Source organism: Seriola aureovittata, chromosome 16 (genome assembly GCF_021018895.1).
Source record: "Seriola aureovittata isolate HTS-2021-v1 ecotype China chromosome 16, ASM2101889v1, whole genome shotgun sequence".
NCBI lineage: Eukaryota > Metazoa > Chordata > Actinopteri > Carangiformes > Carangidae > Seriola > Seriola aureovittata.
Genome location: NC_079379.1, coordinates 6,958,930 through 6,981,429, shown reverse-complemented (window position 1 = coordinate 6,981,429; position 22,500 = coordinate 6,958,930). Strand labels below are relative to the sequence as shown.

Here is a 22,500-nt window from a genome sequence, read left to right as displayed (position 1 = left end):
ATGTGTTTAATGTCAGTTAACAAATTATTTTTTAACACTAATATTATCATAAGCCAATATATGAATATCTTGTAGTTGTCATTCAGTATAATACTGTAAATAACATGGTTAGATTACCATAAACAGAAACCTGTGTAATTGGACCCTTGTTCCTGCTCTACACTTTGTTTCCCATTGCTGACCATGAATCTGCATCTTCTACAGACCTCTGTGTATTATGACTGAAATATTTTCTGTTACAAGTGTAAACACCACGTTAGTACATTTACTAACTTATTAACGTTGAATTAGCAGGATTTAACAAACAGCTGATGAGAGACTTTGATGACGCGCTGCATAAATGTGTTGTATGTAAATGGGAAACTCATTAATAGGGACTACAGTTCTTTTCATTTACTAACAAGCATTGGTCAATACTGAAACTACTTTTTCAGAACTCTTCACACAGTCTGCATTACAAACATGCATCTCAGCTAAACAGTTCATCTCACCTCCAAAACTCTTTCTCACCAACAAAACACATCATACATGTGTCAGAATCAGCTCATTCATCCACAACACTGGCAACAAGTCTCACTCAGGAAGCAAACAGTGTCACTCTTAGCACACTGAACTACAAAAAACTACCAACAGAGAGCATTACACAAAAGACATTCTATCTTTGAAGTTTGAATGATTTTTTTTCAGATAAATCAGTGTTTTATAATAGAATAAGATCTTTGCACTTTATTGAGTGTACTAAATTATTGTATTGTATATTGTAACAAGAATGAATCAGCAATGCAGCAATTACTTCAATTACATTTATGTTTTCTATATCTTTGCATAGTGATTTACAGTACTTCATGTGTAACATTCACTTTTTCTCTTCTGCATTTGGACACGTGTTTTTTCGTCAACATCACATCTTATGTCTTCTCTGGCAATGCACCTTGGGAAAAATCTTTTAGACTGTCTGATCAAACCCTGGCGGGCTTCAGGAGAAATATCTCCACACCCTGCATTCATGGCGTCCAGCAAGGACAGCTGGTCATGTGGAGAGTGGTCATGAACCTTCCACCTCCACGAGGAGAAAAACTCTTCTACAGGGTTCAGGAAGAAAAGGCAAGAAAAGGACGGACATCCTGGGATGTGCAGCAAACCAGTCAGTGACTGCAGCGGAGTGGTGGAACGCCACATTATCCAGCACATCAACAAATGTTGTGTTTCTTGCCCTTTGACCTCTCTCCTCTACTGGCACAAGTTGATTATGGAGGTCGTCCAAGATAGAAATGAACTTCTCTGTATTGTAGGGACCAATGAGAGGTTTGTACAAAAGCAAACCATGATTGGAGAGGGCTGCACACATTGTAATGTTTGCTCCTCTCTGGCCTGGGACATCCACAGTTGCCCGCTGCCCAATGACGTTTCTTCCTCTGCGCCCTGTTTTTGCCAGGTTGACACAAAGATGAATATATGTGGAGTTGGTCTGGCCTCCCTCCATCTCCATTACCGTCTAAACTAAAGTAAATCTACAGTTGTAGTACAGCACATTGTGCATAGCTATGTATGTGTTCTACTATGTTGTATGGCATTGTTTGCAATGACCATATCAAAGAGAGCAGTTTCTCGGGCATGTGAACAAGTTCGGCCTCTCCCTCCTGTAGGAGGCGACCTTTGAATCCTACATGTAGTAATATTAAACACAAAAAAATCAATATATTTCAAAAATGTCAGTAGATGTAAAACATAAACATAGTTCAATAGTTGAGGGATTCATGACTCAACTGTTGTTTTGCTGGAAAATTCTCAGTATTGATGCAATTGTTAAACTCCACAGGTTTGGCTGCACACTTAACCCGGCCATGATTCTCCACATGGTCAATAATTGCAGCTCTTATCTCATCAGAGACCATCAGAGCTCTTGGTCTTCCTCTCCTTCCTCTTCTCCCTCTCTCTGCCACTCTTCTCTCTCCACCAACCTGTCCTCTTTGATCCATATTTCCAAAAAGAAACATTCAGAAGCCATCCCTTTTTATCTGTTTGCTGCAGTAATGAGGCCAAACACAGGTCACCTGGGCAGGTGTTCAGCTGCAAACTGCACTCAGCTGAGTTTGGAATTATTATTATTTCATTTTATTGTCAATATTCTGATAATATTTTCTATAGATTTCAATATGGCTGCAGCAGAAATGCACAATATTTTTTTCCCCATCATTCTGTTTTGATTGTGTTTTTAACTGTTTTGGTTTTGAACAACGTGTGTTAGCATTTGAAAAATGTGCTGCAAAAGTAGAGTGTTTTGCAGGTGGTGGACTCTGAGGTCACTGAATGCATTTTGTGTGAAAGCAATGAAAAGTGCTTCACAGTTTGCTCCACTTCTGTTTTGCTGACTGTGTGAAGAGTTTTAACCAGTGTGACTTCAGTTTTGACCAATGCTTGTTAGTAATTAAAAAAAGATCAAATACAACTATATTCGACTAACCAGTGTGGGAATAACATGTATGTACCTTCTCTACAGTTGACAGGGAAACACTGGTGTTGCTGCCAACACCCACGTACACACTGTCCCATACAGAGGTGACAGTGAAAGCAACTTGCCATAAACACTGGCATGTCATCTGTGGGACTCATAGTGGCTTCATGTGCTCTCTAAAATCAATCAGTTGCTGAGATCTTCATTTTGCAGGAAGAGGGAAATCCTCCTCCCCCTGAGCCGGTGGCCTCCGCCTCCCGGCCAAGAGGATCACACGTGTTAATGAATGAGCTTTAATGTAAACAGGGAACTCAATGTGACATTTGCACCTTTCTTCAGTTGAGCCTTGCAAAGTTACAATGCTTACATGTTAAAGCAACTGTATTCTGTGTCATTAGTTTCAGGTTGGAACAGACAATGTGAGGTCTCTCTACAAGAGAACTCTAGAGCTGGACATCGAGGACAAACTTGATAATGAATATAAAAAATTTGACATTGAGTTTAAAAGACAGCAATTAAAATAAGTCAAACTGGAGGTGGAGAAATTGGAGCATGAAAAGAAAGTAATTCAGTCATGTAATTCATTTACAGACATGGGAAAGAAGTAACTAAAATGTATTTTTCTTTTTGTTAACAGAAACAAGAGAACAAAACACAATCAAATAAAGACTTGCTCATCAAGATACAATGGCCTGTTCTTTTTCTTTCTTTGGCAACAGGTGTGAAGGAAATGCCTTTGTTTCTGAAGTACAACTCAAAAGACAATGGCCTCTGTTTCTCATGTTAAAAGAAAATGCTGCGGTTTCTTATGAAGGAAAAAGCCCTGCAGGTGAGGTGGTCCAGGGTGACGGGGTCCACCACATCAGGGGTCTGCTGACTCACAGGAGGAGTCCTCTCCCTCCTTATTGTGGAGCACAACACACGCTACAATGATTTTACATGCTCGTTCTGGAGCTACTCTGAGGCCACGCAGGCATGTGAACCAAACAATGAGTGTCCTTATTTATCAGATAGTTACTGTATTTCCACCTGAACGGGAAGTTTTGTGTTACAACTGTTATCACTTACACACAAAAGGACATGTTGCTCATACATATACATATATACGTACACACACACACATTTACCGAGTTCCATACTAAATGAAAATAAGAATAACAACAGAGTAGAATGAAATCTCAAAGTTAAGGCAAGATATTGCTGATAATATAGGATATATAAGTTTTACCTGAACATTGAGGCTGTGGAACGACTTGCGATTCACATAATTGGCTTCATTCACCCAGACTTGAAGAAATGGGAATGTGGGTACAATCTATAGCACCTATCACTGTGGGGAATCCACTGAAATGAACTGCATTTAATACACAACAGCATATGGATGAGAGTCTGCATTGTTCATGGATCAAATAGTCACATCGGTTAATGTCTACCTGCTATATTATTAAAGCCCTCTTTTATGGACAGCATGGGCAAGTGTCCAGGGAACACAACAAAGGCATTCAGCAGCTCTGTAATAGCACGTGCCACCTTATGTGTTGCCCTACAGACTGTGTTTTTGCTGAGGTTTTCTGCATTACCCACAGCATACATGAAGGTACTGGAGGCGAAATGACGCAAGGAAAAGCCTTGAGCTCTTCAGCAGAATTCTGAAGTAAATATGTCCAAAGTTAAAATGACAGATCACTCTCATTTTATTTCTCTACATGCTGATGACATGTTGCTTTTTCTTTCAGATCCAGAAAAGATTTTTTCTTGTTTTATTTGAAGGATTTTGCAGATTGTTTGGACACAGCTAAAAGAATAAGAATGTTAGAGTAGTTACCATGAACACACTTCAGTAATAAGAGATGACTGGGTGATTCTTCATTGAAGTGTTCCTACCATGGGTTTAGTTACAGTTTTGTATTATTGGAGATTATTTACAGTCATGAAGGAGTTCATGATCACAAATTATGGACTTATACTACTTTAATCACTGCTTTATGCTAATCAACCTATAATGAGGAATTATGTCTGAGTTCATATACTGTATGAATATACAGTATATAGGGACATATATTTATCTAATCTTACACTTTATACTGCTTTCTATAAATTAATTAAAGAGAAAGACACTTTGAAACAAAAGATGAAAACAAGTGATTTGATGATCAGATTTTTATTATCTGGAAACACAGAAACAATATTGAAACACTGAGAGAAGCTGGTAAATATTGTTAGTGAAACATGTGAAATAAAAGAGAGAGAGACAGTGTTACAGAGAGCAGAGAGAGAGAGCAGGAGCAGAGTAAAACCAGTAGCAGAGTCCCAGTGAGTCAGGTCAGGACTGGGAACACTGGTCTCTCCTCAGTGTCTCTGAGAGCGGAGTCTGGGAGCCCTGGGTGGCCTCACAGGTCACAGAGCCCAGCTTGCTCCACTGGTCCGCAGGGAGCCTCAGGGTGCTGCTCCAGCTGTAGAGGCCGTCCTTCTCCAGCACCCCGGGGCTCCTGCTCTCCTCCCAGCTGCTGCTGCTGCTGCTGCCCTCCACCTTCCAGGCCAGACTCCAGTCTGAGGGGAAGCCCTTGTTGGCCAGGCACAGGACTGTGACCTTCTCCTGCTGCAGCTCCTCACTGGAGGGGGGCAGCACCGTCAGGGTGGGGGTCACTCGACCCACTGGAGGAGACAGAGAGACAATATGAAGGAAGTTCATGCAAGGAGAAAATAAACTAAAATAACTCCACCCTGTTGGTTGCAGCAGAGGAGACTGTTGCTTCTGTTGGTCGTCCTCAGATTGGATGAAACTGCCCTTCACTGTTTCACTTCCCTGTCTCAGCTCAGTAACCATGGTAACAGACAGGCATCACTGATGAACCATGGCAACAGACACGTTTCAGTACTAAAGATAAAGAGGTCAAAGTTCCTCTCATGTGTTAATGTTTAATCTGAATTTTTAACTAAAACAATAAATTTACAAACATGTAAAATATCAGTTTCAAACATTTTACAGCGTCTGAAAGATTTCTTATCTAGAACAGAAAAGACTGACATGAAGTCTGTTTACTTTGTTCATTCAAAATGAACTTTATTAACTAACAATTTACACATTAAAACTCATTAAATTAATCTGACTCACAATGCTTGTTCAATATAACATTGATGATTTTCCATACACTGTGTGAAGAATCTGAATCTTTGAGATCAAATAAAATAAAATAAAATTTACATAGAAATGAGCATCAGCACTTTCATCATCAATACTCTGATCAACTGATTGATCCATTGAGAAACAGCATGATCAGAGTGATCCAAGTCCCTGTTGGAGTCAGTCAGAGCATTTCCATAGAGAGCCACTTTGCATCAGCAGCACCATGCTCCAGTGCTCTGGGAGAGTTTATAGTCCTGAGAGTTGAAGACTGGATGACTGACAGCTGTCCTTCATGACAACAGAAGACACAGAAATCCTCCTCATCAGAAACATGACTTTGGTCTCCGTCCTCATCTGGACTCTCCTCTGCTTCACTCAGGGTGAGGAACATCATTTTTCTGTCATGTGAAAATCATTTGGAGTGTAGCTGAGTTTCACCTCACCATCTCATGTCCAGTGTTTCTTCTCTCTCCTCAGGGTCTGTTGGACAAAATGTTGTTGTGACTCAGTCAGCAGCCAAATCAGTGCAGATTGGTCAAACTGTCTCTGTTGACTGTAAGGCCAGTCCAAAAGCTCATCAATACTCTGGTTCACAATACTACCTGTCCTGGTACCATCAGAAACCTGGAGAAGCTCCTAAACTCCTGATCATTAGAACATCAGAGAGACTTTCAGGAATCTCCTCCAGATTCAGTGGAAGTGGAGCAGGGAATGGAGTTGACTTCACTCTGACCATCAGTGGAGTCCAGGCTGAAGATGCAGGAGTTTACTACTGTCAGAGTTATCACTATATCAACAGTCAAGCTGTGTTCACACAGTGAAAAAGCATCGTACAAAAACCTCCCTCAGTCAGACTGAACAGAAACTGAGCTGACTGCTGCAGCTGGAAGATACTGCAGAGACTGATACAGTTCACTGAGGACACACACACACACACACACACACACACACACACACATACAAACACACACACACTCACATGTTTCTTCTGTAGTAACTGATTTTAACCTCCATGTAACATTAATTCATTTGGATCCCTCAGGAAGACTTTACTTGCGCCCCCCTTGCATTGCAGTCAGTTTCACAACCAATGTTCAAACACTCACACAGAAACTGCAGAGCTTTGTCTTTGAGATTATATTTTCTTTTTAACAGAAAATAACCCACAATATAAAAACCGTATTAGAAACAAGTGACATTAATTAAATTATAAATACAATATAAAGAAGCCATTGAACAATATAAGATATTAAAAAAACCAATGAATACATTAAGACTTATTGCATGAGCAGAAAACATTAACTGCAAATGCAATATGCATAATTTAGTTGCATAATGGGTTCTACAGCACATGGGCAAGTTTTGTCTGGTGCTGACAATCCGCTAGTGTCTCGCTTTCACATTGAGTCGATCAAGCCCTCTGTGTTCATGTCTGCCAAGGGGGAAGGTTCTGCATAGTGGCCCTACCCGAGACATTAGGTGATCACATGCTTTTGTCTTCATTTGGTAGGTGAATCTAGTGCTGACACAGACTTACTAAACTCAGGGAAACAGCTGTATTCACCACGTGTCCATTTGTATTTTATGTATCAGATATGTTTGAATTTTATTATTATGTGTGTCTTTAGAATTCACCTAGAAATGAGTCTAAAATTTCTCTAGTTTTCAGATGTTGTAGTATGGTGTAATCAAGGTTGTGGGCTGGCACTGCAGCCAGGGAGGGGGACCGGGGGTGCGGAAGGATCAAGAAAAAAAGGACTCTCCATTATTTGATAGACTTTCGTATGTAGTTGTTTTGTTATGTGGGCTTATGTTATGTTTCAAAATGATAGTTTTAATAGTATGAATAAATAGTAGAAGTTCAACATTTCATTTTTTTCTTCTCCCATTTGCAGCATTCTCCTATACTGCCTGTGCTACGGGCCGTCGCTGACTGACACAGGTGAGCAACACAAGATGAAGAATTATTTTATTTGAAAACACTTTGTTATTTTTCAGTTGTTACACAAAGTTAATGGTTTTCATTCATCTCCATGAGGATGATTGAAAGAGTCAGTGTTCCAGCAGTGAGGAGGACACAGCATGATATGTTGAGGACAGCTACAGTTCACTGACTCTGTGTGTTTGCATATGTGTCCTGCCTCTCTGCTCCCAGCCGTTAAGAGGCCAGTGTTGATCAGTGGCTGTCCAGGCCTTTCAGAGCCACTGACACGCCGGCAGCACAATGATGATGTCTCTGACTCTACTGCTGGCCACCCTGGGGCTCCTTGTTCAGGGTGAGACTCTCTTGTGAAAACTTTGCTTCAGGATGCAACCAGGTTCACCACAATGATGTTCTGCTGTGATGGAGAAACACTGAGACAAGCAGCATTGACCTTCTTCCATCTGTTCTCCATGTTAAAGAAATGATCCTCTTCTGTTTGGATGTTGATCATCTGTCTCCAAGCTGGATTTGTCTCAATAACCCTTCTCCTCTTCTTCATGTTTTCCAGGTTCATCAGGAGAAATCACTGTGACTCAGTCTCCTGGATCTCAGTCTGTTGTTCCAGGACAGACTGTCTCTATCAGATGTAAAGCCAGTTCAAGTGTTAGTAGCTCCCTCCACTGGTACCTTCAGAAACCTGGAGAAGCCCCTAAACTCCTGATTTATTATGCTACAAACCGTCAGTCTGGAGTTCCAGATCGTTTTAGTGGAAGTGGATCAGGGACTGACTTCACTCTGACCATCAGTGGAGTTCAGGCTGAAGATTCAGGAGTTTACTACTGTCAGCAGAGTAGCAGCTTCCCGTTCACACAGTGAAAAAGCGTTATACAAAAACCTCCCTCAGCTGCAGAGGAACTGTTCTGACTCAACAGCTGCACTGACACTAAAACACTAAAGGTTTGACTGCAACATATTCTCATGCTGTGAAAAGTTTCATCTGACAGAAAATCTATATTTATTTCATTTACTATAAAACATGATGAATATTTTACTTTTTCCACACACACACACACACACACACACACACACACAGGACTTTTTGATAGTTGTTGAGAAAACATTTAAATGATTGATGTTAAACTGTCAAACACACACAAATCCTCTACTGATATTAACAGCATTAAATGATTGTGGAAACATTTGAGAGCAGTTCATTAAAAGCTCTGAGACACATTTTACAAAGAAAATATAACAGTGAGTAAAAACTGCTGCACTCATGTGAACATGTTGATGCTTCAGTTTGTTCACCAGAAGGAGAAAATCAAAAGAGCTGACAGTCTCTCCACTGCATCCACATGTTGTAACATCAGCACAGACAAGGTCAGAGGTCACATGTGAAGGACATCATGCAAAGAGCTGCTTGTTGTTGAAGAGTCTTTTCTTATGAACGTCCGTACCTGCAGCTCCCACCAGGGTTCAGGATGTGACTGCTACACTGAGACACTGTCTGCTAGAACTGAGAGTCTGAATGAATCAATTTACCCAATCAATTCTTTGTGACATCATCACCAAGCAAAAACAACAACGTCCCTGTGACCTGATCGATATATGAGATGAGTCACTGTGGATTTCATGGATCAGCTGTTACTATTAAGATGTCAGCAGAAAGACAGCAGACATGTGTCACTTTAATAAAGCTTAGCGAACGTTCAGTCAGGAAGACTTTCTCCTTGCACATGACTTCTAAGTCACAAGCAACATTTCCCGCTATCTAAAAGCTCCACCCACTCATTCACATCTTCACCCAATAACAACCTTACACGGCGGCCTTCAGCCAATCACCTGTAAGCTGTCAAACTTTCAAATTGTCTCTGTCTCTGTTGTCATTCAGCTGTCATTTTAGCACCGCGAATAATCTGCGACCCGCCTCCACCCCTTCTCCACCTCAACCATGGACGCCGGACCATCTCCAATCAAACCATCCAATCAGAAGTTCCCTCATCAAGACGTTCCCATTCCTGAGCTCCAGTCCTCATCATCACCCCCAGTGTCTAGACTCCGGGGGAAGATTACTCTTATTGGAAGGAACTTAACCTTTGGATCTTGTTCATAGTGATCCACTTCCTGCCGGGGTCTAAGCACCAAAAATCTATTCCTTCTGTTCACAATAAATTTTATTTTACTTTCATTCTCATACTCACAAACAATTATTGACCAAGTTTAACCAGGGGGAGGGATCAATCACATTGTGTTTCATGTGACTGAGAAAGTTTCGTGATCAGTTGTTGATGTTATAAAAACTAGATGATGGAGTCAATTTATTTGATGAACAGATCTTTATTTTCTGAAAATAGTGAAATTACAAACATTAGAGAAAACTAGCAAACATATCAGAGATAAAGACAGAACATGAGAAACAGAGAGAGAGAAAGAGAGAGAGAGAGACAGTGTTACAGAGAGCAGAGAGAGAGAGCAGGAGCAGAGTAAAACCAGTAGCAGAGTCCCAGTGAGTCAGGTCAGGACTGGGAACACTGGTCTCTCCTCAGTGTCTCTGAGAGCGGAGTCTGGGAGCCCTGGGTGGCCTCACACGTCACAGAGCCCAGCTTGCTCCACTGGTCTGCAGGGAGCCTCAGGGTGCTGCTCCAGCTGTAGAGGCCGTCCTTCTCCAGCACCCCGGGGCTCCTGCTCTCCTCCCAGCTGCTGCTGCTGCTGCTGCCCTCCACCTTCCAGGCCAGACTCCAGTCTGAGGGGAAGCCCTTGTTGGCCAGGCACAGGACTGTGACCTTCTCCTGCTGCAGCTCCTCACTGGAGGGGGGCAGCACCGTCAGGGTGGGACGGGCGTCACCTAGGAGACAACAATCAGCATCTGTCAATCAAACAGCGGTCACCTGGACACCTTGACTGTGTGACAGTTGATTTCCTCCTTTAAGGAGTTTCTGTCAGATGGTTTTTCTGCTCCACCAGTCACTCACTCACATTGTTTCACTTCCCTTTAAGAAACCTCTCATGCACATCAGCACAGAAAGAGTCCTCATATGAGCTGAAATACATCAAACTACACTGGAAACTAAAGAAGCTGATTTTACATTTCAACAGCTGCATTTTACTGCACTTTATATGACACTATTTAATGGAAACAATAAAATACTGTTTGAAAATATTTGCGCTTTTTCATGATTTCCTTCAAAGTCCTGCTTCATTTATAATGAAACACATTTAGTGTCAAAAGCATCAAGAGCACAACAGTTAATCAGATCTACTGTTAAAGGACATGATCAGCCACAAATAACTGACCACCACATTTAAACATCAGACATATATCAATAAAACACAAACCAACAGCCTCAGAAAACTTCAGTCTCACTCTTCACAATCATTTGAACTCAACTTCCAAACACTTTCAAATGTAAAGACTAAATGTGAAAACATTTCTACAGCAGGATTGTTGTTCTTGAATCTTTCCTGCACTTCACATTGTTCACGTTTCACAAATGAACTGGAACATGTAAAGAAAAGTTGAGTGAAGCTGCTTTGAGTTCAGCTTCATGGTTAAACAGGAGAAATCAACAATAACATAGAGATTTTAAAGTGATTTGGATCAGAAGAATGGAAATTTAAATCTCCTACAAATGTTCACACACAGAAATTACAAGCTGAACTGACGAGACAATATTTAATATTTGATGAGAAACTTACTTCCAACATCCAGTCTGGTTCCTCCACCAAAAGTCAACCACAGTGATACAAAGTGACTGAGTGGTCGTACAAAAACCTCTCACTGTAGAGAGACACGGCTCTCTGACTCTGTCTGGCTAAACTACAACTACAAGTCCTCAAGTTTCTGTCGTCTGAACATCTGATGACATGATTTCTATCATGGACCAAACACTGATCATGTTTTGATTCATCATTTACGCTTTAAATACAAAACTGTAGATTTTGTTGTTGGCAGAAAATTTCAGGATAAAAAAATGTAAAATCTCATATTTTAGTTTCTAGATAAAAATGTAAGTGAGAAACACAAAATATTCTTTGTGACATAATAAAATACATAAAATATAAACTTACTTCCAACATCCAGTCTGGTTCCTCCACCGAACGTGTACCACAGTGATACAAAGTGACTGAGTGGTCGTACAAAAACCTCTCACTGTAGAGAGACACGGCTCTCTGACTTTGACAACAACAAACTCAAATAAATCACTTCCTGTTTTTCAATGAACTTTAAATCTAACAAACGAAAATATATTTTAAAATAATTCCCTTTCTTAAACATAAATATTTTTAATGTGTCTCAAACTAAAGTTGATCCTTCTAGCATCAAATGAAAACAGATGAAAAGAGTTTTTACAAGAAATTTATTTGCAGTCATTAATTCAACTCAACATAAAGATGATCAGTGACAGATTTCTAATCAATACTCTGATCAATTGATTGATCCATTGAGAAACAGCATGATCAGAGTGATACAAGTCCCTGTTGGAGTCAGTCAGAGCATTTCCATAGAGAGCCACTTTGCATCAGCAGCACCATGCTCCAGTGCTCTGGGAGAGTTTATAGTCCTGAGAGTTGAAGACTGGATGACTGACAGCTGTCCTTCATGACAACAGAAGACACAGAAATCCTCCTCATCAGAAACATGACTTTGGTCTCCGTCCTCATCTGGACTCTCCTCTGCTTCACTCAGGGTGAGGAACATCATTTTTCTGTCATGTGAAAATCATTTGGAGTGTAGCTGAGTTTCACCTCACCATCTCATGTCCAGTGTTTCTTCTCTCTCCTCAGGGTCTGTTGGACAAAATGTTGTTGTGACTCAGTCAGCAGCCAAATCAGTGCAGCTTGGTCAAACTGTCTCTGTTGACTGTAAGGCCAGTCCAGCAGTAGCTCACTACACTGGGTCAAAATACATCCTGTCCTGGTACCATCAGAAACCTGGAGAAGCTCCTAAACTTCTGATCTACCTCACATCAGACAGATTTTCAGGAATCTCCTCCAGATTCAGTGGAAGTGGAGCAGGGAATGGAGTTGACTTCACTCTGACCATCAGTGGAGTCCAGGCTGAAGATTCAGGAGTTTACTACTGTCAGAGTTATCACTATATCAACAGTCAGCGTGTGTTCACACAGTGAAAAAGCGTCGTACAAAAACCTCCCTCAGTCAGACTGAACAGAAACTGAACTGACTGCTGCAGCTGGAAGCTACTGCAGAGACTGATACAGTTCACTGAGGACACACACACACACACACACACACACACACACACACACACACACACACACACACACACACATAGGAATTTTTGATACTTGTTAAGAAAACATTTAAATGATTGATGTTAAACTATCAAACACACAAATCCTCTACTGATATTAACAGCATTAAATGATTGTGGAAACATTTGAGAGCAGTTCATTAAAAGCTCTGAGACACATTTTACAAAGAAAATATAACAGTGAGTAAAAACTGCTGCACTCATGTGAACATGTTGATGCTTCAGTTTGTTGACCAGAAGGAGAAAATCAAAAGAGCTGACAGTCTCTCCACTGCATCCACATGTTGTAACATCAGCACAGACAAGGTCAGAGGTCACATGTGAAGGACATCATGCACAGAGCTGCTTGTTGTTGAAGAGTCTTTTTATGTGATCATCCATACCTGCAGCTCCCACCAGGGTTCAGGATGTGACTGCTACACTGAAACACTGTCTGCTAGAACTGAGAGTCTGACTGAATTAATTGATCCATCAATTCTTCATCATCACCAAGAAACAACAACGTCCCTGTGACCTGATCAATATATGAGATGAGTCAATGTGGATTTAATATATCAGCTGTTACTATTAAGATGTCAGCAGAAAGATAGCAGACATGTGTCACTTTAATGATGAAACACACTGAATATAAACTCATGTGATCAAAGTGTTTTTATTGACATGAAATATTGAACATGTCAGCATCACTAGAAGTAAATGGCACCATTGATAGCTATGATAGCCACGTTAAACTGAGACACAGAGAGAACTAAAGAGTGAGTGTAGAGTTACAGGATGTCTCTTTATGCTGATGATACCTGACTTTATATTTCTGCTTTTGAAACTCCAAAAGAGATTCAGCAAATTTGTGTCTTTCAAACATCACAGAGCAATCAGTTTAAGAGCTCTGCTTCTGATTAGAGACAAAACTGTTCATTGACGAAAATATATGAAAAATGTGAAAATATACATGAAGAACCCTCAAACAATTAGTGACCAAGTTTAACCAGGGGGAGGAATCAATCACATTGTGTTTCATTACACTGACAAAATTTATTGATCAGTTGTTGATGTTAAAAAAAGTAGAAAATGGAGTCAGAATTTATTTGATGAACAGATCTTTATTTTCTGTAAATGATGGAATTACAAACATTAGAGAAAACTAGCAAACATGTCAGAGAGAAAGACAGAAAATGAGAAAGAGAGAGAGACAGTGTTACAGAGAGCAGAGAGAGAGCAGGAGCAGAGTAAAACCAGTAGCAGAGTCCCAGTGAGTCAGGTCAGGACTGGGAACACTGGTCTCTCCTCAGTGTCTCTGAGAGCGGAGTCTGGGAGCCCTGGGTGGCCTCACAGGTCACAGAGCCCAGCTTGCTCCACTGGTCCGCAGGGAGCCTCAGGGTGCTGCTCCAGCTGTAGAGGCCGTCCTTCTCCAGCACCCCGGGGCTCCTGCTCTCCTCCCAGCTGCTGCTGCTGCTGCTGCCCTCCACCTTCCAGGCCAGACTCCAGTCTGAGGGGAAGCCCTTGTTGGCCAGGCACAGGACTGTGACCTTCTCCTGCTGCAGCTCCTCACTGGAGGGGGGCAGCACCGTCAGGGTGGGGGTCACTCGACCCACTGGAGGAGGAGACAGAGAGATAATATGAAGAATTTCATATAAGGAGAAAATAAACTCCACCCTGTTGGTTGCAGCAGAGGAGACTGTAGCTTCTGTTGGTAGTCCTCAGATTGGATGAAACTGCTCTTCACTGTTTCATTTCCCTCTCTCCGCTCAGTAACCATGGCAACAGAGAGGCATCACTGATGAACCATGGCAACAGACAGGTTTCAATACTAAAGATAAAGAGGTCAAAGTTCCTCTCTTGTGTTAATGTTTAATATGAATTTTACACTAAAACAATAAATATACAAATATGAAAAATGTCAGTTATAAACATTTTAAAGCGTCTGAAAGATTTCTTATCTAAAACAGAAAAGACTGACATGAAGTCTGTTTACTTTGTTCATTCAAAATGAACTTTATTAACTAACAATTTACACATTAAAACTCATTAAATTAATCTGACTCATACAGAATGCTTGTTCAATATAACATTGATGTTTTTCCATACACTGTGTGAAGAATCTGAATCTTTGAGATGAAATAAAATAAAATAAAATTTACATAGAAATGAGCATCAGCACTTTCATCATCAATACTCTGATCAAGTTATTGATCCATTGAGAAACAGCATGATCAGAGTGATCCAAGTCCCTGCTGGAGTCAGTCAGAGCATTTCCATAGAGAGCCACTTTGCATCAGCAGCACCATGCTCCAGTGCTCTGGGAGAGTTTATAGTCCTGAGAGTTGAAGACTGGATGACTGACAGCTGTCCTTCATGACAACAGAAGACACAGAAATCCTCCTCATCAGAAACATGACTTTGGTCTCCGTCCTCATCTGGACTCTCCTCTGCTTCACTCAGGGTGAGGAACATCATTTTTCTGTCATGTGAAAATCATTTGGAGTGTAGCTGAGTTTCACCTCACCATCTCATGTCCAGTGTTTCTTCTCTCTCCTCAGGGTCTGTTGGACAAAATGTTGTTGTGACTCAGTCAGCAGCCAAATCAGTGCAGCTTGGTCAAACTGTCTCTGTTGACTGTAAGGCCAGTCCAGCAGTAGCTCAATACTCTGGTTCACAATACTACCTCCACTGGTACCTTCAGAAACCTGGAGAAGCTCCTAAACTTCTGATTTATTTAGCTACAACCCGTCAGTCTGGAGTACCAGATCGTTTTAGTGGAAGTGGATCTAACACTGACTTCACTCTGACCATCAGTGGAGTCCAGGCTGAAGATTCAGGAGTTTACTACTGTCAGAGTTATCACTACATCAACAGTCAGCTTGTGTTCACACAGTGAAAAAGCGTCGTACAAAAACCTCCCTCAGTCAGACTGAACAGAAACTGAACTGACTGCTGCAGCTGGAAGCTACTGCAGAGACTGATACAGTTCACTGAGGACACACACACACACACACACACACACACACACACACACACACACAGTTGATGATGTTCATAGTGTCTCCAGCAGTTTTCCTCCTGAACTTCAAACAGTTCAGCTCCCACCTCAACAACCTGGACGTTTCCTCAAGTGAAGAGAACAGTTCCAGTGAAGAAGCTCAATCAGACCATTAACATCACAACAACATCTAGCAGAGTCAGCTCCACTGATGTCCACCCACAAACCAGACTCACAATATATGAAACATCAATGTTCCCAGACTGTATGGCAGCTCTGATATCAAACGCATTGTGCATATGATTGACCCTATCCTCAGCTTGTGTGTTTGTGGGTCTGTGTGTCCATGTAACTGCTCCGTCTAGGAAACAGCTAGGGGCGCAATGTTTGGAAAGAACCTTTGACTTAATGAGGCCTGTCAAACACCACCAAGTTCAGTTCGCTCACTCCATTCTTCTTTTCCTTGCACATGTATTGTGTGATATACGGTAATGCGGTGAGGAGTCTCAGAGTTCACTGTCCAAGGTGCTTTAGTGTGGGTCTACTTTGCTCCTGTTTTATTGGAATAAACAATCTACATCAGGCCTGAAAAGGAGCAAACAACAGCAGCTGCAAAGTCAGCAAGACGTGAAGTCGCCAAACACACACAGATCACAGGCTGACATGGTGTGAACTGATCTTTCAATGCTTCTATTATTGTGTGATCCTCAGGTGAGACAGACCACAGCCGTCAAGTAACTGATCAATGTGGAACAATCATGGTGACACACACACACCAGAGACATACACAAGTATCTATGGTGACGTCCGTTCAGCTGCCGACATATTTCATGACAACATTTTATCATAAAGAGAAAAATCAACCTTCTTTACTGATCGTACTGACATCAGACAACCATGTAGAAAATGGACAGTTATGTATCACATGAAGGTAAAGAATCAATTCAGAATCCCCTATTGTAAACAACAACAGTATGTTAAGTTATATGTTATATAACATGCTGAGTTTGTGTCGATCTCCATGAGGATGATTGAAAGAGTCAGTGTTCCAGCAGTGAGGAGGACACAGCATGATATGTTGAGGACAGCTACAGTTCACTGACTCTGTGTGTTTGCATATGTGTCCTGCCTCTCTGCTCCCAGCCGTTAAGAGGCCAGTGTTGATCAGTGGCTGTCCAGGCCTTTCAGAGCCACTGACACGCCGGCAGCACAATGATGATGTCTCTGACTCTACTGCTGGCCACCCTGGGGCTCCTTGTTCAGGGTGAGACTCTCTTGTGAAAACTTTGCTTCAGGGTGCAACCAGGTTCACCACAATGATGTTCTGCTGTGATGGAGAAACACTTAGACAAGCAGCATTGACCTTCTTCCATCTGTTCTCCATGTTAAAGAAATGATCCTCTTCTGTTTGGATGTTGATCATCTTTCTCCAAGCTGGATTTGTCTCAATAACCCTTCTCCTCTTCTTCATGTTTTCCAGGTTCATCAGGACAACTCATCCTGACTCAGACTCCTGGATCTCAGTCTGTTGTTGCAGGACAGACTGTCTCTATCAGATGTCAAACCAGTTCAAGTGTTGAATATGAAGATAAAAAGTGGCTAAACTGGTACCTTCAGAAACCCGGAGAAACTCCTAAACTCCTAATTTTTAAAGCCACAGGCCTTCAGACTGGAGTTTCAGGTCGTTTTAGTGGAAGATCATCTAGTGTGTCTGACTTCACTCTGACCATCAGTGGAGTTCAGGCTGAAGATTCAGGAGTTTACTACTGTCAGCAGCGTAGAAGTTCGCCATTCACACAGTGAAAAAGCGTCGTACAAAAACCTCCCTCAGCTGCAGAGGAACTGATCTGACTCAACAGCTGCACTGACACTCAAACAACAGAAGCATGACAAATTCATTTAATGTATAAATAGTAATGTGAACGTTTGTATGATTATTTTGATGAATTCAGTTACATTATTCATTAATTACATTTCTGGAATGTTTTATTGATCTTCAGTTGGAGTTACAGGATTATTGTTACTGTAAAGTATATTTAGCTAAAAACATTGAATATATACAGATGATTTCACCTCTAATTTCAGTCAAATTATTGTTAAATCAAATCTAAACTGTAGTTTAAAAATAATTTTACCAGCAACAATTAGAATAAAATTAAACATTTATAAAACAAATATCATTAGACTAATACTCTATAAACCTTATTACACCTCAAACACTGAAAACATTCAACAAGAATTTAAAATTGCACTTTAACTGAAAAATCTATTTGTAGATGCAAAAGCTTATCAATTATTGGATATCAGATATTAGCAAAACATATTAATCTTCAAATATTGATGTCAAATAATAACTTTAATTAATACAATAATAAATGTTTCTCTGGGTACCACTTAAAAAAGGGAAAAGAACAGCCAACATACACTGTCATTTTGATAGTGAATGATAAATAAATTAACAGCTTAAACAAAATGATCACATCAACAGTTCGTAAAAGTTCAAGGATTTTGAGTGTTAGCAAGTTTGGCAACATTCACTCTCATAAACCAGCAGGTATATTCAAAGTAAAGATTACAAAATATGTAATCCATAAATATTGTTTAAATCACACTCTGTAACATACAAACAGTATTTTCTAAGTTTAGTATCAACACAGCACAAGAGTCGTGTGAGACCAGGTTGGAAACGTTGCTTCAAGGGCTTTTCAACAGGTTCAGAGAAAATGGTTTTGTGATGGCACTGGACACTGAAATACTGATACACAATCAGGTCGAAGTGAGTCACTGAATATTTTACAGTTGATCAATGTATCCAAACAGTTGTTGTCAAGTCATCAGCGAGCAATGGCGTCATCCCTTTGAGCTGATCCAGAAATGAGATAAGTTAATGTGGATTTCATGGATCAGCTGTTACTCTAAAGACGTCAGCACCATGACAGCAGACAGGTATCGCTTCAATTATGAACACTGAAAATAAATTTGTGAAAAAAGAGTTTTGGTTGTCATGAAATATTGAGCAAATCAGCATCACTAGAAACTAACAGCACTATTGAGATATAAAATATATCCACATTAAAACAGAGACAGAGAAAGAGCTACAGAGTGAGTGTAAAGTTACGGGATATCTCTTTATGCTGATGATACCTAAATATATATTTCTGGAGGCACAATTTATAGACGGAAGCTGAATTTATTTGATGAACAGATCTTTATTATCTGGACATAGTCAAATTAGAAACATTATTGAAAACTGGCAAACACCAGAGAGAAAGAGAGAACCTGAAAAAGAGAGAGAGGGTGTTACAGAGAGTTGAAAGAGAGCAGTGGAGTCAGTCAGAGCATTTCCATAGAGAGCCACTTTGCATCAGCAGCACCATGCTCCAGTGCTCTGGGAGAGTTTATAGTCCTGAGAGTTGAAGACTGGATGACTGACAGCTGTCCTTCATGACAACAGAAGACACAGAAATCCTCCTCATCAGAAACATGACTTTGGTCTCCGTCCTCATCTGGACTCTCCTCTGCTTCACTCAGGGTGAGGAACATCATTTTTCTGTCATGTGAAAATCATTTGGAGTGTAGCTGAGTTTCACCTCACCATCTCATGTCCAGTGTTTCTTATCTCTCCTCAGGGTCTGTTGGACAAAATGTTGTTGTGACTCAGTCAGCAGCCAAATCAGTGCAGCTTGGTCAAACTGTCACTGTTGATTGCAAGGCCAGTTCACAAGTTGGATCATGCTGTTCCCCAACAAAATACTTCCTGTCCTGGTACCATCAGAAAACTGGAGAAGTTCCTAAACTTTTGATCTACTACATATCAGACAGATTTTCAGGAATCTCCTCCAGATTCAGTGGAAGTGGAGCAGGGAATGGAGTTGACTTCACTCTGACCATCAGTGGAGTCCAGGCTGAAGATGCAGGAGTTTACTACTGTCAGAGTGCACATTACGTCAACAGCCAATGGGTGTTCACACAGTGAAAAAGCATCGTACAAAAACCTCCCTCTGTCAGGTTGAACAGAAACTGAACTGACTGCTGCAGCTGGAAGCTACTGCAGAGACTGATACAGTTCACTGAGGACACACACACACACACACACACACACACACACACACACACACACACACACACACACACACACACACAACCATGGTTACACAGTATGAAGAACAACCAGATATTACAATCATAACAGAACAATAACCCTCAACAAATAAATATGAAAATATTAAATTGACTTAAACAAAGATCAGACATTCTTCAGAACAGCTCCTAACACACCTTTAACCATTGACCTTTTAACAATGATATATATAGACACATCTATCTGCCATCCATCCCTAAACATCCCCTAGTAACCTCCTGAACTCTGGTGTCATTAAACGTGAGGTTACAAATAGTCTGTCTGTACATTTGGCTATATTTCTCCAGCTTAAATTCTCATTTAAACTCTATACAGATCACAGGCTGACATGGTTGTGATCTCTCTTTGCATTTTGCATGACCTCATCTTTCAGCTGCTGTTCAACAGTTTGTTTCAGCCTGCTGACATTGGTATATTATTGTGTGAGCCACAGATTAGAGTGACCACAGACATATAGTAACAAGTCAATCTTTAGCAACCATGGTGACACATACACACCAGAGTTATACACATGAAGCAAATAGTTGTGCATTGTACTGCTGAGTTTAGTTTCTTTACCTTCTAGCAGCCTCCACCAGAAACCTATTTATTCATCATCCTGTCTCATCATAATCTACATTACTACATGTTTTTATTTCAACTTGTTGGGTGTTCTTAAGACATTTTATGTGTATGTATTTTATGATATGAACCCCCAGACCTCATATGAATACAACAAAGCTGGTGTGACAAACCTGCAAACCAATTGAAAATGTCTAGTCTGATTTCTGCAGGATAATTGAACTTTCTAAATTTACTACCGAGAGCACCTCTGGACATCATCTTATACGGCTCTTAAATGAGCCTTTTGGTTCATTGTGATACCAAAGTATTTAAAATGTAGGAAAATCTGCAAATTTTCCCAATTACACATGAACAGAGTCTTTCTAATATCAGCTTCTCTACAAACCAAAAACAATAACTTTAGTTTTATCACTATTGAGCATCGACTTCCTTTTGTCACATAAATCACACATGTAATATTGAGCATTCTGCAACCCTTCTTTTGATGATTGTATCATCCGTGTACATCAGTAACATAAGATGAGTGTCTGTCATGGTGTCTATTAAGCTGCTGACATGTTTTATGAAAAGAATATATTAGAGAAAAAATTAACCATGTTTATTGATCAAAATGAAATCAGACAATGATTTAAAAAATCTGCACTTCATCATCTACACTAAAATAAAAAAATCTATTTAATATTCCCTAATAATAAACAAGAAAATGAAGTCTGAACAACAGAGAACCCAAAATGGAGCCCTGTGGGACACCATCATTTATGCTGATAGTAAATGATGAGTGTTGACCAAGTGAGTCAACATCATAAGGACTGAAGCAGTTTAACACTGAAGCTTAAAAGGAAACATGTCTCTGTCATGTATGTGGAACTATCTTATGATTAACAAAATGATTGGCGAAACTTGAATATGAAGGTGTATCTCTGATATTTCGTTATACTTCATGTTTAATCCAAGGTCTTTTTTAACTTTACCAGGAGTTATCTCAAAGCTGTGGTGAGTAGAAATGCTGAAATTGACTTCCTGTAAAATGCAATTAGTTATTTAAAATCAAATTCTTCAAATCCAAATATAGAATTTAATAATTATTTTAATTGACACTTTTTCTTTGTCATTGTTTCAGCAGTGAGGAGGACACAGCATGATATGTTGAGGACAGCTACAGTTCACTGACTCTGTGTGTTTGCATATGTGTCCTGCCTCTCTGCTCCCAGCCGTTAAGAGGCCAGTGTTGATCAGTGGCTGTCCAGGCCTTTCAGAGCCACTGACACGCCGGCAGCACAATGATGATGTCTCTGACTCTACTGCTGGCCACCCTGGGGCTCCTTGTTCAGGGTGAGACTCTCTTGTGAAAACTTTGCTTCAGGATGCAACCAGGTTCACCACTATCATGTTCTGCTGTGATGGAGAAACACTGAGACAAGCAGCATTGACCTTCTTCCATCTGTTCTCCATGTTAAAGAAATGATCCTCTTCTGTTTGGATGTTGATCATCTTTCTCCAAGCTGGATTTGTCTCAATAACCCTTCTCCTCTTCTTCATGTTTTCCAGGTTCATCAGGAGAAATCATCCTGACTCAGTCTCCTGGATCTCAGTCTGTTGTTCCAGGACAGGCTGTCTCTATCAGATGTCAAACCAGTTCAAGTGTTAGTAGCTACCTCCACTGGTACCTTCAGAAACCTGGAGAAGCTCCTAAACTCCTGATTTATAATGCTAGAACCCGTCAGTCTGGAGTTCCAGGTCGTTTTAGTGGAAGTGGATCAGGGACTGACTTCACTCTGACCATCAGTGGAGTTCAGATTGAAGATTCAGGAGTTTACTACTGTCAGCAGGGTTACAGCCCGTTCACACAGTGAAAAAGCGTCGTACAAAAACCTCCCTCAGCTGCAGAGGAACTGATCTGACTCAACAGCTGCACTGAGACTAAAATACTAGAGGTTTGACTGCAACATATAGAAACATGAACGAGAAATCTGTATTTATTTCATTTAATATAAAACATGAGGAATATTTTACTTCTTCCACAAACACACAGACACACAC

General features: G+C 40.6%; 7 gene segments (V, D, J or C); 3 read left to right on the top strand and 4 right to left on the bottom strand.

Annotated features, from left to right (window-relative positions):
- LOC130183943 (Ig kappa-b4 chain C region-like) overlaps positions 1–4,048 on the bottom strand; it is a 9,214-nt gene extending 5,166 nt beyond the window's left edge. The window contains 2 exon segments of the C gene segment in view: positions 3,684–3,742; positions 3,889–4,048. Coding sequence covers positions 3,684–3,742; positions 3,889–4,048 — 219 coding nt within the window.
- A 558-nt stretch (positions 4,049–4,606) lies between these two features.
- Positions 4,607–5,147, bottom strand: LOC130183942 (Ig kappa-b4 chain C region-like). The segment is given in 1 exon segment: positions 4,607–5,147. A coding segment is annotated over 1 exon segment (369 nt).
- A 2,659-nt stretch (positions 5,148–7,806) lies between these two features.
- Positions 7,807–8,382, top strand: LOC130183714 (immunoglobulin kappa variable 6D-21-like). The segment is given in 2 exon segments: positions 7,807–7,858; positions 8,075–8,382. Coding segments are annotated over 2 exon segments (360 nt in total).
- A 1,442-nt stretch (positions 8,383–9,824) lies between these two features.
- Positions 9,825–10,883, bottom strand: LOC130183941 (Ig kappa-b4 chain C region-like). The segment is given in 2 exon segments: positions 9,825–10,372; positions 10,871–10,883. Coding segments are annotated over 2 exon segments (363 nt in total).
- A 2,867-nt stretch (positions 10,884–13,750) lies between these two features.
- Positions 13,751–14,550, bottom strand: LOC130183937 (Ig kappa-b4 chain C region-like). The segment is given in 2 exon segments: positions 13,751–14,369; positions 14,532–14,550. Coding segments are annotated over 2 exon segments (351 nt in total).
- Positions 14,551–19,175: 4,625 nt separating this feature from the next.
- LOC130183696 (immunoglobulin kappa variable 4-1-like) lies at positions 19,176–19,789 on the top strand. The segment is given in 2 exon segments: positions 19,176–19,287; positions 19,385–19,789. Coding segments are annotated over 2 exon segments (435 nt in total).
- Positions 19,790–21,715: 1,926 nt separating this feature from the next.
- LOC130183712 (immunoglobulin kappa variable 3-11-like) lies at positions 21,716–22,313 on the top strand. The segment is given in 2 exon segments: positions 21,716–21,792; positions 22,009–22,313. Coding segments are annotated over 2 exon segments (357 nt in total).
- Positions 22,314–22,500: the final 187 nt, after the last annotated feature.